General features: G+C 41.3%; 1 protein-coding gene across 1 annotated transcript; it reads left to right on the forward strand.

The window, feature by feature from the left end:
• Nucleotides 1-2,903: 2,903 nt before the first annotated feature.
• PAFAH1B1 (platelet activating factor acetylhydrolase 1b regulatory subunit 1) lies at nt 2,904-14,337 on the forward strand (the record flags this gene model as incomplete). The annotated part of the gene is made up of 10 exons (XM_079545312.1): nt 2,904-2,935; nt 4,877-4,961; nt 6,155-6,229; nt 7,256-7,462; nt 9,148-9,316; nt 10,365-10,467; nt 11,256-11,484; nt 12,821-12,922; nt 13,543-13,699; nt 14,264-14,337. The coding sequence occupies 10 exons, from the start codon at nt 2,904-2,906 to the stop codon at nt 14,335-14,337; spliced, it is 1,233 nt and encodes a 410-aa protein (XP_079401438.1).
• Between the last annotated feature and the right edge of the window lie 278 nt (nt 14,338-14,615).

Here is a 14,615-nt window from a genome sequence, read left to right on the forward strand (position 1 = left end):
TTCCCCACCGCTCCACAAGGCCTGCAGAAGTGCAGGTGTTGGTGAAGCACTCAAACTTTGCCTTTTTCTTGGGGGGGGCAGCAAAGTGAAGGATCCAACCTCTACATATTGCCATTAATTCCTCAGCCTGTGTTTGAATTATTTTAGACTGGCATCCAAATTCCCATGCCTGTTTATGGCTGGACTGACTGCTGAAATGTGGGATGATGTTAGCATATCTTCACTTTGCTACTGCAGGAATGTGTGTGATCACTGGAGTTCTTGTGCAATTATAGTAGCTGTGGGCAAAGGAAAGTGTGCCTGGGTGTTAGGAAGCTGCTTCTCACTCAGCATCCAGAGTGACACAGTGAGCAGAGGAAGGTGGGCAGAGCTGTCACCCTCAGCAGCCCATAAAGCTGCAGCACAGCACATGTTGGGAGCACATGGGAAAGGACTGCTGTCAGAAGGAGTTGGAGTGGGACAGCAACTGGGGCTGTAGGAGGGAGAGTTTAGGGTTCCTTTACTGAAGGACAGAAACACATTTGTTACCTGTATGATGAATCAAGGACCACCTTGCAGCCTAGTTAGTATTTCTAGGTGTAAGCTATAGGTGTGTCTCCTCGAGGCACTGACCACAAATATTGGTGTGTTATTTTTACCAGAGTTACTGTGCCACTGTTACTACATTTGATGCTGAAACAGTTCACAATACAAAAACTCTTTGTTTTTAATGCTGTGACTTTACTGCAGCTGTAATACTGCGAGCAGTTTCTGGAAGTTCACAGCTTGTGTTCTGCTCTGTGCTTCTGGGAGGCGGTTGCCTGTGCTGCTCTCCCTGGCAGTGTTTGTCGCGGCGTTGCTATGTTTGTACTGAAGTGCAGAGATCAGCCATTATGAGCCTTTTTTTTTTCCCTAGCGCTTAAATTTATTGCAGCATTGCCCTCTAGAGGGCACTTTTTCTGATCATGTCAATATATTATTTCATATATATAAACTAAATTTCCCTTACTTGATATTCTGCACTACTGCCTTGATGCATCTGTGAAGAGCAGTTATCCCACCTCCTGATAGGTAAGAGACAGGAGAATGAGAATTGTTTGCTTCCCTTGTCTGAAAGGATGGAATATGTGCTACTGGCTTTCAGCTGAATCATTCCTGAAGTAGCTATTAGGGAAGGTGTTAAGCTAATTAGGGAGTGCTGCTGCCCTAACAGCTGGTGGTGCATTTCTGTGATGGACTGCACCTGGTGTGGGAATCCAGCAGCAAGGTGCAGCACATACAGCTCACAGCTGCGCTTTTGAAACAGACTGTGGAGCCCAGATAGGTTTAGAGACCAACTGCTGATCTGCTGCAGTGGATAAGTAGACATGAACGACATAAGCTGAGTATTTTATGTATTATTTAAGAGTCTGAAGTTTAAAGTAGGCCTCTTACCTGTATGGGAAACAGCAAGGAAGAGAAAGTGAGCATGTGCTTTTTGGTAGAAAGGTTACAGACCAACTTCTTCCTGAAGTCTTTGTATGCTTTGCTTTCACTGTGTCTCATTGGTAGAAGTCGGTTGGTGAAACTTGCTTAGCAGCTTTGGTAAATGTTATATGCAGCTTCTTGTCCAGCGTGCAGGAAGTGCCTGCTTCAGCATTTTTCATAATGGTGCTTCTTACGAAAGAGTACCTGCAGTGCAGCAGCCAGGAGGCAGAGCTGCTCAAGTGCTTTTATTGCAGTCTCCTGGACTAAGGTACAGCTGTCCAACAGAGGCCGTTCGCACACTGAGAATAGTTAATGTCCTTAGTAATAGCTCTTGTTAATAAGATAGTATGTTGTGGGGGGAGAAATAGGTAATTAAAGGCTGATTTCTGACTGGTTCTGAACTTGGTGTAAAAATTGCATTGCTCTGTTAATGCTGAAGATCCATTTACAAATCTGATGTATCCCAAAAAAGGGGTAGATTTAACTCATAGTTAACAGAGTTAAACTCTGTCAGCGCGTGACTGAAAAGAAGGCAGGTTCTGTCCCTTCAGAATGGTGTTATTTGGAACTTTTTCAGGTGGTGCTGGTAGGATAGAGAAAGTAATTTGTTTAGTAAGTGTAATAATCTCCCTGGAAAGTTCAGGTGCTGAATTATACCTGTATTCTTTAAGACTCTGTCTGGTGAGTCCCAGAGAACTGCCTGACATCATGCCACAGCTGAGCTGCAGCAGCGAGCAGAGCGTGCTGGCAGTGCCGGTCCTGAGCTCAGTGTGCCGTAGTGCTTCGTCCCCTGTGGGAACATGCTCGTTTCTGCTTAAACTACTGCTAAGCTGGAAGATATGAGAGTGTGTTGAAACGTAGCTGAAATAATCCTTGCTGAGCACAGTTTGGTGAAGCTATAGGTCTTCAAATGCTAAAAATCTTGTGTAAAGGTATAGGATTTGGGGGAGTAGCTCTTTGATAGGACCAGTGGGATCAACAAGCCTGTTACTTAAGGTAGACAGCCTGGGGCTGGGCTGTGTGTGAAGGTAACTCCTTCAGCTCCGTGTTTCTTGAAGCAGCAGTGGTAGGAAGAGGAGGAACAGAGAATGTGTGCAAGTGTCTCCAGACTGGAAGTGTGCTGTGAGGGCAGAATCCAGGCTTCCGAAATAAAACTGTGATTACAGATGAAGTTGTTCTATTCTGTCCAGAGTGGTGGTGTGATCTGGGTACATAAATCTGCTTATCAGCTCACTGACTCAATGCTTATTTGAAATAAATGAACAATATCTCTTTTTCTTCCTTCTAGATGGATTGAATCTTCTGTGTTGAATGCCTCCAGGTTTTTCTGTTGGATTTCCCATCTGGAGAAACAATTGAGCTTGGAGCTGCTGTGGCAGACTGAATTGTGGATCCTAAGGCTTCAGATCTTGGGGAGACATTAACCTGACACACGTTAACCTGACATCACAGCCACAATGGTGCTCTCACAAAGGCAAAGAGATGAACTGTAAGGAACAGTTATTTCTATGTTTATCTTATATTCATTAAGCTTGAGCTGGTAATTTTCATTTTCGACTGTATTCACTTAGAAATTGCGGTTTGATTTTATTCATAAACATACGGACCTGTATCATTTAGCTTTTGTGTCTCTTGTGCTGTCTGAATGCAGCTTCTTAAATTAGTTACAAGTTATCTTCAAAATTTTTTATTTGAATAAGCTCTGGGATTTAATCACATTCATGATTACAATTATTTATCAATTATCTGAAGTTCTTGTGCAACACTTCAAGGAGTGCAAACATAAATGGGGAGGTTGTTGTGAACTTTGTAAATGGAAATGGGGAATGATAGAGACTGTGATTGCTTGTGCAGAGGAAGGCAACACTGTTTTCATGCACTTTGTATATGGAAATAAGGGGGAAACTTTTACTTGAGGTCACAGGGCTGAGTGTCTGAGGGGAGGCTGGATTTGTGTAGGAGGTAAGAAAGAAGAATGTGATTAAAGCTACGGAAAGAACTTTCCAGTGAAAAGCAATTCTTCTCAGAAGAAAGATCAATTGCAATGCAGCATTGACCACCATGTGTACCAAATATTTAACAATGTTCTACTTTTCCAGATGGTCTTTGCTATGTGCTTCAACTTAGATGTAAAATACCTATTTTGAGATGTCTGACAGAGCCTGTGCATGACCCACACTGTTAATAAAGTGCAGGTGACAAGTCATTATCTGAAGGGCTGAGCTGTGGTGGGGTTGCTGGGGATGCTTGTGAAGGGATGCTTGCATTTCAGTCACTGAGGACTTGGCCTGTCTTCACCGTAGCTTGATATTGCTGTCTGTAATTCAGAAGCAGATGGCATAGTTGTATGGAATGGAATACATCTTGATTTGGAATTAGAAGTAGCCTTTTTATTCCTGTAGAAGCACTGCCATTATTGCTTTTACTTCAGCTACCAAAGAGGTTTATTTTTATTATTGAATGCCTTACGTAGATGACATCCTGATTTTTGTATTTAGGAAGTTTGTGTGTTGGTTTATGTAAATCCTGTAGTCACTGCGTGTGCTCACTGTGCACATGTATGTACCCACACGCAGAACAGCTGAGGGTGGATGGGACCTCAGCCGTCTGCTCAATGCCTGCAGCCTTTCCTTCAGTCTTATTGTAAAAAAACAAACTGGAAGATGATGACTGCTCTAAGACTTCAGCAAGCAGTACTGAAATTGTTCTTCCATGCCATGAGGAGGTCTAAACCAAATGCGTGTGATCTCAAAGGAAAGGTCCAAGACAGATTAGTTCAGTAATAATCTTTGGTCGCAGTGAAGAGTGTTTTGAACAAAAATGTAAAACTGGAAGCACCGTATGTTTTGGTCACATGGAGTATCCTTCCCTGTAATCTAACTAAAATTACTGTATCGTTCTGAAAAACAAAGCTAAGGCTTGTTCTCTTGAGCAGAGCGTTCAAGTTCCACTGAAGTGTAGAATTCAGTGAATGCTGTTTGGTACCGAAGGCTGTTCTTCTCAATGTAGTCTTCTTTCAGAGATGAAGCGCCAATCTAATATGTGCATGTCATCATTTTCTGTGTCTCCCGTTAGTTGGAGTACATTGGAGTAGCATGAATATATTTATCAATCTGTTTGTGCCGTACAGATTGAGAAATATTCATGCTACTCCAATGTTTGGTAACGAAAAAAATAATCTTTCTCTTTTACTTTCTCAAATCTAAAATAAGGAGCATGTATTCTAAGAAGTGAGCATGTTGCTATTTGTGGCTTGATACAAAATGCTTACCAACTGTATTCTTAGAGTTTGCCTGGGCTTGTAACAAGCCTGATCATCCTGGGTGTTGATACGAGGTGGTACAATTCAACAAAAAGCCCTGAGCCAATCCCTGTACTCTTACTCAGAACTAACAGGCTAACTTTGTGCTTTTGGTTCTGTGTTTTTTAGAAATCGAGCAATAGCAGATTACCTTCGCTCTAATGGCTATGAAGAGGCATATTCGGTTTTTAAAAAGGAAGCTGAGTTAGATGTGGTGAGTTCAAACAAAATTCTATGTGTATATTTTAAGTAAAGAGCTCATAATTTCATAGTATTTGCATTTGTTGTGAACATGTATGCCTGTTGTCTACCTATTAGCACATGCAGTTAGTACTGGAGGTGGTACACCTGCATAGCTTATTGTCTTACAATACAGTTAAAATTATCAGATGGCTTAAAGAGTTTTGAGTAAAACTCCCTATCTTCTATTCATGACTGAGGCATAGACTTAATCTTATTTTCTCTCTAGCTACCACTGGTTTGTACAGTGATTCTGGGAGGGCCTAGGTCTTTCAAGATGAAAGCTGCTGGAAAGCAAAGTTAATGAAAGGCAATGTGAAGGTATAAGGAAGATGATAAAGACTGTATTTAAAAAAAAAAAAAAAAAAAAAAGACATGGAGTTACTGAAGTGAGTCCAGTAATAGACAAGGAAGATACTGGCTGTAAGAGCTGGGGCTGTTTAGCCTAGAGAAGAGGAGACTTAAGGGATATCCTATGTTGTTTGTAAATACCTGATAAGAGGGTGTAAAGAAAACAGAAGTAGGCTCTGCTCGATGACAGAACAAGAGCCAGTGGGCAGAAATTGAAACATGGCAATTCCACTTGAATTTAGTGTGAAACTTCAAAAACAAAACCTTTTGCCTGACCAGTGGAACAGGCTCACATGTTGTGGAGTCATTCCCTCGACGTATTCAGTAAGTGTGTGGACGTGTCCTGAGCAGTTCCAGCTGACCTTGCTTTGAGTGAGAGGGTTTGTACTTTGTTGAAGGTGGAAGAGACCTTGTCTGTTTTGTGAGTGCCTTTGGGTCTGTAGTTAAACCATTCCTGTGACTGCTGTGTGCACGCTGGTTGGTTAATGATGTAGTAGGAGGGCGAGGCTGAACAGGTAGCAGCTCTGACCAGTTCCTGTTAAGCAGTTCTTGTCAGGATAGAGAGATGCTGGTGACCTGGACCAGCCATTTCCTACAATTTAATTTTTAAACTCGTCATTTACTAGAGGCTTGTATTTCACTGTATCTTGCTTCTCTGGAGATAGTTGGGTTGAAGTATTGAAGTACAGGTGTTCCCTTTTGTTAGTGCAACTGCTCATAGTCTTCCGTTTGATTTTTCTGTGAAATGAGCTGTTGGTGTTACTTGTAGAGGCTTTGGACATATAACTTATGATTTCTGTAAACACTCCCACCCAGAATGAAGAGTTAGATAAGAAGTATGCCGGACTTCTGGAGAAGAAATGGACATCGGTTATAAGATTACAAAAGAAGGTAGGTAGAGATCTGATAGATTTACTTGTATCAAAAGCTGTAACGAGAGTCAACATCCATCAGGGAACAGAATGTTACATTTTTTTTTTTCCTTCTCAGGAGGGAAAAGATTAATTTGCATGATTTGAGCAGGGGAAAATAGCGATGTCTGTGTTGTAGCAAGTCTTTGTCCATCTTAGTGCTAGCAGAAACGTCCTCTCAATTTCTTTAAGAACATTTGTTTACTTCAGTTTATGGGTTGTATGTACAATTTGAGGCGGAAAAGAAAAGATGTGCCCTAAGGCAGTCTGTGAATGGAAAGACTGAATAACTGTCTCCAGAAGGCTTAACTTGGTTAGAAGCAACCCTTGCTGCTGATGTCTTTGGCCATTACGTTAAAGGGAAGAAACCATTAACTGCAGTGCACTACAGCATGTGATTCTTCCGCGAATGGATGGTACAGAACTCTTTAGAAATGCTTCAGTGGGTCTGGAGGGCATTAAAAGCCTTAAAAATCAAAGTGTAGCAACAGTAATGGCCTATCTATTATAGAGGTCAGTATATGTAAGATTGTATCACACGTTCAGTTTCTCTGCTTAGTTAACAGGCACACCATCTCAGGGATACAAAAAAGCAAATTGCAGTAGTAGGATATGTTTTTGTTAACAAAAATTCCTTCAGTAGTTCATCCAAGTAAGTGCCAAATAAGCAAGAAACACACACAAAAGCCCTATCGCTTTTGAGTCAGTTGCTTGTACATCTTTGCACAGTGTTTAGGTGATATGTTTTGATGGAACTTTATTTTCTTGCCAAAGGTGTTTGGGAAGTTGGAGGAGAATAAGGGCTTAACTTAGGTGTGAATTAATTTTGTTTTTTAATTCAGAAATATCAGCTCCATAGCTTGTTGTTAGCTGTTTTGGATGTGTGCAGTCTGGGCTAAATTGTGAGTTTGGAAGCCTGTTAGTGTTTGGGGTACTAATGACTACAGATGGCTTACGTCTGGGTAAGGCTATTTGTAAATGGTCTCTTTAAAATCCATAAACTTAGGTAATGGAATTAGAATCGAAGCTGAATGAAGCTAAAGAAGAATTTACATCAGGTGGACCTCTTGGTCAGAAACGAGACCCTAAGGAGTGGATCCCTCGTCCTCCAGAGAAGTATGCTTTGAGTGGACACAGGAGTCCTGTCACTCGAGTAATTTTCCATCCGGTTTTCAGTGTAATGGTTTCTGCTTCAGAGGATGCCACAATAAAGGTATGTGCTTGCTGGAGAACATTAAACGAAGCAGATCAGTATGTAGCACCAGCGTTCCATGGTGAATGTGTGTTGTACTGATGGTTGCTTCGGATTCTGCTTTAGCTTCGTTAGGGACAGTTATTTCAAATATGATTCCTGATGTAATATATGAATTTTGGTTTTATGCTGGTTCAGTTGCTATCTGCACACGTTTTACTACACTTGAAAAGAAATACTTGAGCTACTGTGGGTTAGGGACTGGAACAATGAACGGTGGGGGGAATGCACTTTGACTGCTAAGTAAGAGAAAGTGGCATAGAGGGCCAGTGCAGAGATGAGAGGGAGGAGGATGGTTTCCTCAAGTCATCTAAGGCTTAGGTAGAGTGGTTGTGCAGCTGTGTCCTTAACTGAAGAACAGTTCTTTCCTTTTATTTTAAGTGTCACATGCATGTCCTGTGAAGTTGCTGTGAGTTTTAGGAGAGACTTTCAGTAATTCTAAATGATCTTCATGCACCTTCTTTGCAGTGTACAATGACAAGAACAGATTTATTGTGGTAGGCAAGTGATTTCTCATTTTAGCACCAAGTAAAGATGTAATTGTGCATTTTGTTGCTCTCTGAATGTCACTGTTTGAGAGAAATTGCCATCTGTGCTGCTTTGAAAACTATTTGGGAAAATGTTGTCCTGATAAAGGTTGAAAAGTATAGAAAGTAATATGCTTAGAAATGTGAGTTGTTCTGACAGTGGCTACCTGCTGGAGAAGGTTTAGGAAGTGCCAACCAGACACAGTTAAGGAGAAACCTTATACCGTTGTTTCTGTGGCAGATAGGAAGCGTAGTCTTCTTTTTCTTCAGGCACAGTGGGTCCTCTGCTGCAGAGACAGCTCTCTGCTTGTTGGATGGTTCAGGGGAGCCTGACTGGTTTGGTTGTTTCTTTACTCTTATGGATACTGTGAATGAATCTGTACTATTGAAATCTAGCTGCAGAGCATGATCTGACTGTTCCATTCCCAGAGATTGAAATCTGCTGGGGATGATGGATTCTTTCACTGTTGATGGTGGACATTTTTGTTTTATTCAGGATATAATTAGAAATGCCTAATTTTGTGTTTGGAGACCCGCAATACAGTCTGTAGAAAGTCTGTTTTGTTTCAAAGGCTTTTGTTTGTGGTTAGATGGTGGAAGACTAACTTAATTAGGAGGAGGGAATGGGACTTCATGCTATCTTGCACTTAACTGCTGACAGTTGTTTAAGCTTTTCCAAATTCTGTGATCTTGCTAATATGTGTGTGTCAGACTCGTGATCTGGGGTCTCATCCCTAAACAGAGATATTCTGGCTGTTGCCCTGCAGTAGACCAAGTGTTTGCTGTTTGGTTCTGAAGCAGTGAGTAGCTTCTGAAACCACGAGAAAGGAGCAGGGGGAATTGTTGGAGGTGCTTCTCCCACTGACTGAAAGCAGGCTGTGTACCAGCGCTGAGGAAGCAATAGAGAAAGATGTGTAGGATATACAGGTAATGATCATGTTAACACAGTGCTTTTTTTTACAACGCTACTAGGCTTTTTTAGGTCTGTCTGTCTTTGTTTCTTGCTCGTTTAATTATTGAATAAGGTGCCAGACTGGTTTGCAGAGTGCAAATGTAAGGCTGGAGAATACAGGGAGTAATAATATATTACTGCTAATGGATTTTTTGTTTGCTTGTTAGGTGTGGGATTATGAGACAGGAGACTTCGAACGAACCCTTAAGGGGCATACAGACTCTGTGCAAGATATTTCTTTTGACCACACTGGCAAACTGTTGGCCTCCTGTTCTGCTGATATGACCATTAAGCTATGGGATTTCCAGGGCTTTGAGTGCATCAGAACTATGCATGGTAAGGTTTAAAGGAAATTACAGTCTGTAAAATAGAGGTGGTTTTTTTTTTTTTCTTTGGTGTTTTGGCTTTTATGAATGAGGAAAAACTGCAGATGTGGAAAGGGAAATAAACCAGACTTTTACTTAAAACAAAGGGGATATTCTTAATGCTTAAAGTGTTCTGTAAAATGGAGTATACGTTCAGTGTCTGTGGAATTAAATAGCCTCTCAGATCTGCTATGCACAGTGCTGTGGGGAAGCACCCCATAGTGATACTGAAATGAAATGGCAAATAAGAGGAGCTGAGCGCTGAAAATTAAATGCTTACTAGATAACAAAAACTGTACTGTCAAATCACTAGAGAGCTGTCTTCATCTGCACCCCTGTTTCCAGAATGTGCTGACTCAGGAAGGAAACAGGATGGAAAGTGTTCTCTGTATACTGTGCAGTCTTGCTTCGGACTTGTCTGGTGTCAGATGAGTTACCCATTGCATTAGAATCAAAAGCCATACGGGAAGAAATGGGAAGTAAAACAACCATCACATGGATTCAGTTATTGACAGCAACTTGTTCTATGGTCTTAATATAAGAACATTTCTGCTTATCTTACTTCAATATCATCTTATAGAAGTGATGAGCAGTAATAATGTTTGAGAATTTTTGTAACAATAAACACACACACCAAAGAAAAAGACCTATTTTCCTTTGAAACATCATCTGAGTGGTGCATCATAACACTGTAATCAGACTTATCTGGTAATTTCAAATGCAGTCATAGTAGCTGCTGGGTTTGGCAACTGTTACAAAGCAGTGCTTGCAGTGCTGATGGTCTGTTTTTAAAACACCTGAAAGATGTTTTTTGAGACAATCCTAGAAGCTGCTCAATGGCTGGACTGCATGGTTTCTGAAAATATCAATGACTTCAGGCTTTTGTTCCATGGTTATTCCATGAAGCGCGCTAAAGGCTTCTGCTGTAGCTTCTTGACCAAAATGAATGAATAGCAGGTCCTGTGTGCAATATTACAGTGTTGCAGTAGCACTTAATAAAAGCTTGCTTTTCTTTTCAGGCCATGATCATAATGTTTCTTCGGTAGCCATCATGCCCAATGGAGATCATATAGTTTCTGCCTCGAGGGATAGAACTATCAAAATGTGGGAAGTCCAGACAGGGTGAGTGCAGTTCTGGGTGAACATCACTGCCTAAAGAAAACCTGCAGAAAAATACGTGTAATAGGAAGTGTACCACGTGCACCTTGACACAGGTGTCAATGGAAGGGTCCTGCATTAAGTCAGTAAGTGCAGGGATTTAGTAGCCACCCACTAAAAGTGGGAGCTATGGGGTGTGTGTGTGTGTGTGTGTGTGTGTGTGTGTGTATGTGTATGTATATATATATATATACATACATGTATATATATACATACACATATGTGTATATATATATACACACATATATATATATATATATATAACAGTGTAACTCAAGACCAGGTAGGAATTTAGTGACTAATAACAAATTTGAAGGGATTGTGACAAATGGAAGCAGAAATCTGCTGTCTTTCTTGACACGGGAAGATTTTTTTTGTCTGTTTCATTATTCAGTAGTCTCTCTGATCCATCCATTTACTCCAGGTTGAGTGTAAAGGCCATCTGAATGATTTGTGAAATCTGTGTGTTCTTAAAATACCTATTTAGCACAGGTTGGAATGTCAGCAGCCTCCCATTTTCTCCCTTAAAAAGTATTTGCTGGCTCTTAACCGTTTTTTGTTGTTTTGGTTTTTTTTTTCATATGAGCTTCCTCCCCATGAACTGCTTTACGGCCTTGTACATCAGCCAGGACTGATAGGCCTGCTAAAGCTTAACTTCTGAGAGGGGATCAAGTGTCCTTAAGCATCCAAGGCGTGTGTGGTGGCTTTATTCAGTGCTTATATGTCGTTCTGTATTGCTCTGTTTTGAATAGTTACTGTGTGAAGACTTTCACGGGTCACAGAGAATGGGTGCGCATGGTGCGGCCTAACCAGGATGGCACCTTAATTGCCAGTTGTTCTAATGACCAGACGGTGCGTGTTTGGGTGGTAGCAACAAAGGAATGCAAAGCTGAGCTCCGAGAACATGAGCATGTGGTAGAATGCATTTCCTGGGCTCCCGAGAGCTCGTACTCCACCATATCAGAAGCTACAGGATCAGAGGTAATGTTTCCAGTGATAATAAATAATAATAAACAACTTGTAAGTTTTGTTCTCAAAGCCTTTGGCCGGCATAGCGGGTGTTTTGAGTGTTGGTGGTTGCTGCTTATATGTGTTGCACCATTAAACCCAGCTTGGCTTTGTAGGCACTGTGCTCTTGTGTTTTAACAGTAGGGCCCTACCTGTGCACTAATGAAAGGGACATGTAGAGAGAGGCTCTGTTTCTGACCATGTTGATGGATTGAATTGCACTACATACTTCCATGAAGCAGTGTGAAAGGCAGCTCAGCTAATCCTCGTAATGTTCGTGTTACCTGGCAAGGCAAGGTGTGGGGAGGGGAATAGCAAGTTAAAAATGCAGAAATGAAGCTACCTTGGGTGTAATTCAAACTGCTGTTGCAATTAAATTAAGCTTTGACCTCAGTTTCCTGTGTACAAAGTGATATGAGGAAGCGTTCTTAAAAGTCTCCACGTGTTTGGCCGTGGATGTACGTTCTTTGGCTTGGTTACCAAATCCTGAAGAACCAGAGGTTCACACAGATCTCCTTTTGAGGCTGACAGTGTAGAAGAAAGTAATGTCAAGCTTAAGAAAACCATAACAAAGAGGCAGGAACTTGTCTACTCATGGACTGAACAGATGATTTCAGTCAAATTTTGCTTGCATCCTTAAAAATTCCTTACAGTCTTTCTATTAAAAACAGTGAAATGTAAATTCCAAAAGTTTACTTCCTGGAGCAGTGGACATTACGTGACGCGCTGTGTCTCCTGCCCTCTGCTGGTCTGATGGCTGCATACATCACACTGTAGGACTTGGCTTTGGGCAAGGAGCAAGTTAAAGTTCACGTCACAGCTGAAAGATTTCAGGTTCTGGGAACTGAGTCTCGGGTTCCTACTTGGCACGGTTACAAATGGAGATAATTTCAGAGTAGGGACTTACCGAAACGGTGGGACTTACTTCATTACTTTATGTAAAGGATGACAACACAAAGGTATGTCTGAACTTCATATGCTTTTGTTCTGAGATGTGTGATTCTAGTTGGACTGTATCTACTGGTATATTTGAATTAGATGTCTTGCAGGTGGAAAGCTTGGATTCAGAGTATTTAATTTGTCTTGGTATATCAGTGGGACATAAACGATCTGTTCAAATAGCTTCAATTCCTTTTTTTCTCTTACTACTAGTAACAGAATGGCTGTGAATCCCAGCTTTGGTATTGTGTGTCTATATGCTGTTAATTATCATACTATCTAATTTTTCTAAGTAATAGCAGCACTTAAGATCTGCTTTATTCCCTTCCTTCCCCCTTATGTGCCATAATGAATACATAATTTTCTGTAGACTAAGAAGAGTGGTAAACCTGGGCCTTTTCTGCTGTCTGGATCCAGAGACAAGACCATAAAGATGTGGGACATCAGCACTGGCATGTGCCTTATGACACTTGTAAGTTTGGTGGTGTTTTTCCTTGGTGATAGCTGCATGTGTAACGCCAGCTTTCATGGAGTGAGCTGTTTGTTTGGAACAGCAGTTAGAGCTGTTGAAATGAGACGTGCACTGGAAATACAGTTTTAATGGCTTCTGTATTTCAGCTTTTGTTGCTAAGAAACAGTAAATCTCAAAATATGTAGTATGAATGCAGGAGTACTGTGGTGTACTTCTTGGAAAGGAACTTGCCTTTCCCGTGGGATTGCTGGTAATCATCTGAATATTGTTGTCAGTAAAATGTTGCTCTTTCAGTGTGGTTGTCCTGCAGGCTGCTGCTTTCCAGCCTGTGCTCAGACTGAACTGGCCATTATTGCAGGGGGTGAGGAAGAGAATCAGTGCAGATCACATGGGAACTCCTGTTTGCTTGCCTTCAAGGATAGGAACTCACATCGTTGGTAGTGTTGATAAACATGTAATAATAGAAACTGAAGATAAACGTTGAATTCCAGTAGTTTTGGAATGCTAAATGCTGTCACTGCAGGCGAAGGGCACAGAGTTACTCGGCTTGCCGTAGTATAAACTGCAGTCTGTTTGACCTTAAACATGCATCTGCTCACTGATGTCTCCTTGTGCATAAGGTGGGCCATGATAACTGGGTACGTGGCGTTCTGTTCCATTCTGGGGGAAAGTTTATTTTGAGCTGTGCTGATGACAAGACTCTACGTGTCTGGGACTTCAAGAACAAACGATGCATGAAAACCCTCAATGCGCACGAACACTTTGTTACCTCTTTGGGTATGTATTGTTCCCCAGCACTAGATGCAAAATACAGAACTTCTTCTGCATCTTTACCAGCTGAGGACCAAGCTGGGCATCCACGTTCTGGGATTCCCATGATGTTTTTGCTGTATTTTAATCAAATAGCGATAGATAAGAATTTCAGGTGTTCTGGAATTTTCTGTTGCCACTGTTGTGTATGAGATAAAGATGCTAACTGCCAGAGTGTTCTGGACTTTCACTGCTGAGTGTGCAGGGGTTTGGGGAGCGTTGTGTTAGAAACATTGCTGGCCAAAAGGAGGAGGGTTGTGAGCAAGGGGGAAAAAGTAAAAGCCAGGAGAAAGTGTTTAACTTGAATTCCTGGCATTACCAGATTGGCAGCTGTTAGCTCCCCCCTTTCTACAAACCTGAAAAGAGACTTTTTTACACTCTACCTCAGCGGATTTGCCTTCAGAACTACAAACTTGCAGAGCTTTGAGATTTAATCTTTGAGTTGGTATTGCTTTTGGGGAAGAAGTAATGGCATTCAGTGAGAGTGAAACTGTTCCACTCGTTCTTAATGTACCTTTTCTTTCCTCGCAGATTTCCACAAGACGGCACCATATGTGGTTACTGGAAGTGTAGATCAAACAGTAAAAGTGTGGGAGTGCCGTTGATTGATTTCACATTTGACCCCTTTCTCCTCTGGATGCACTCAGATACCATGGTTACCCATTGAGCTCTGTTTAAATAAATATTGTCCTTTCATGTAAATTATTCTGGATGTAGATTGAGCTTATTAAATGTTACACACAAAGTATTCATGCATGGTGAATCCAAATTGTATACTGTAAATTTACATACGTTGTCTAGAAGTACCATAGGTTTAAGAACATGGGCTGGCATTGGTCACATCAGACCTAAGAAGGCAGAAGTTTGATGATTGAAATAGGGC

Source organism: Tetrao urogallus, assembly GCF_951394365.1.
Source record: "Tetrao urogallus genome assembly, chromosome: 20".
Taxonomy (NCBI): Eukaryota; Metazoa; Chordata; class Aves; order Galliformes; family Phasianidae; genus Tetrao; species Tetrao urogallus.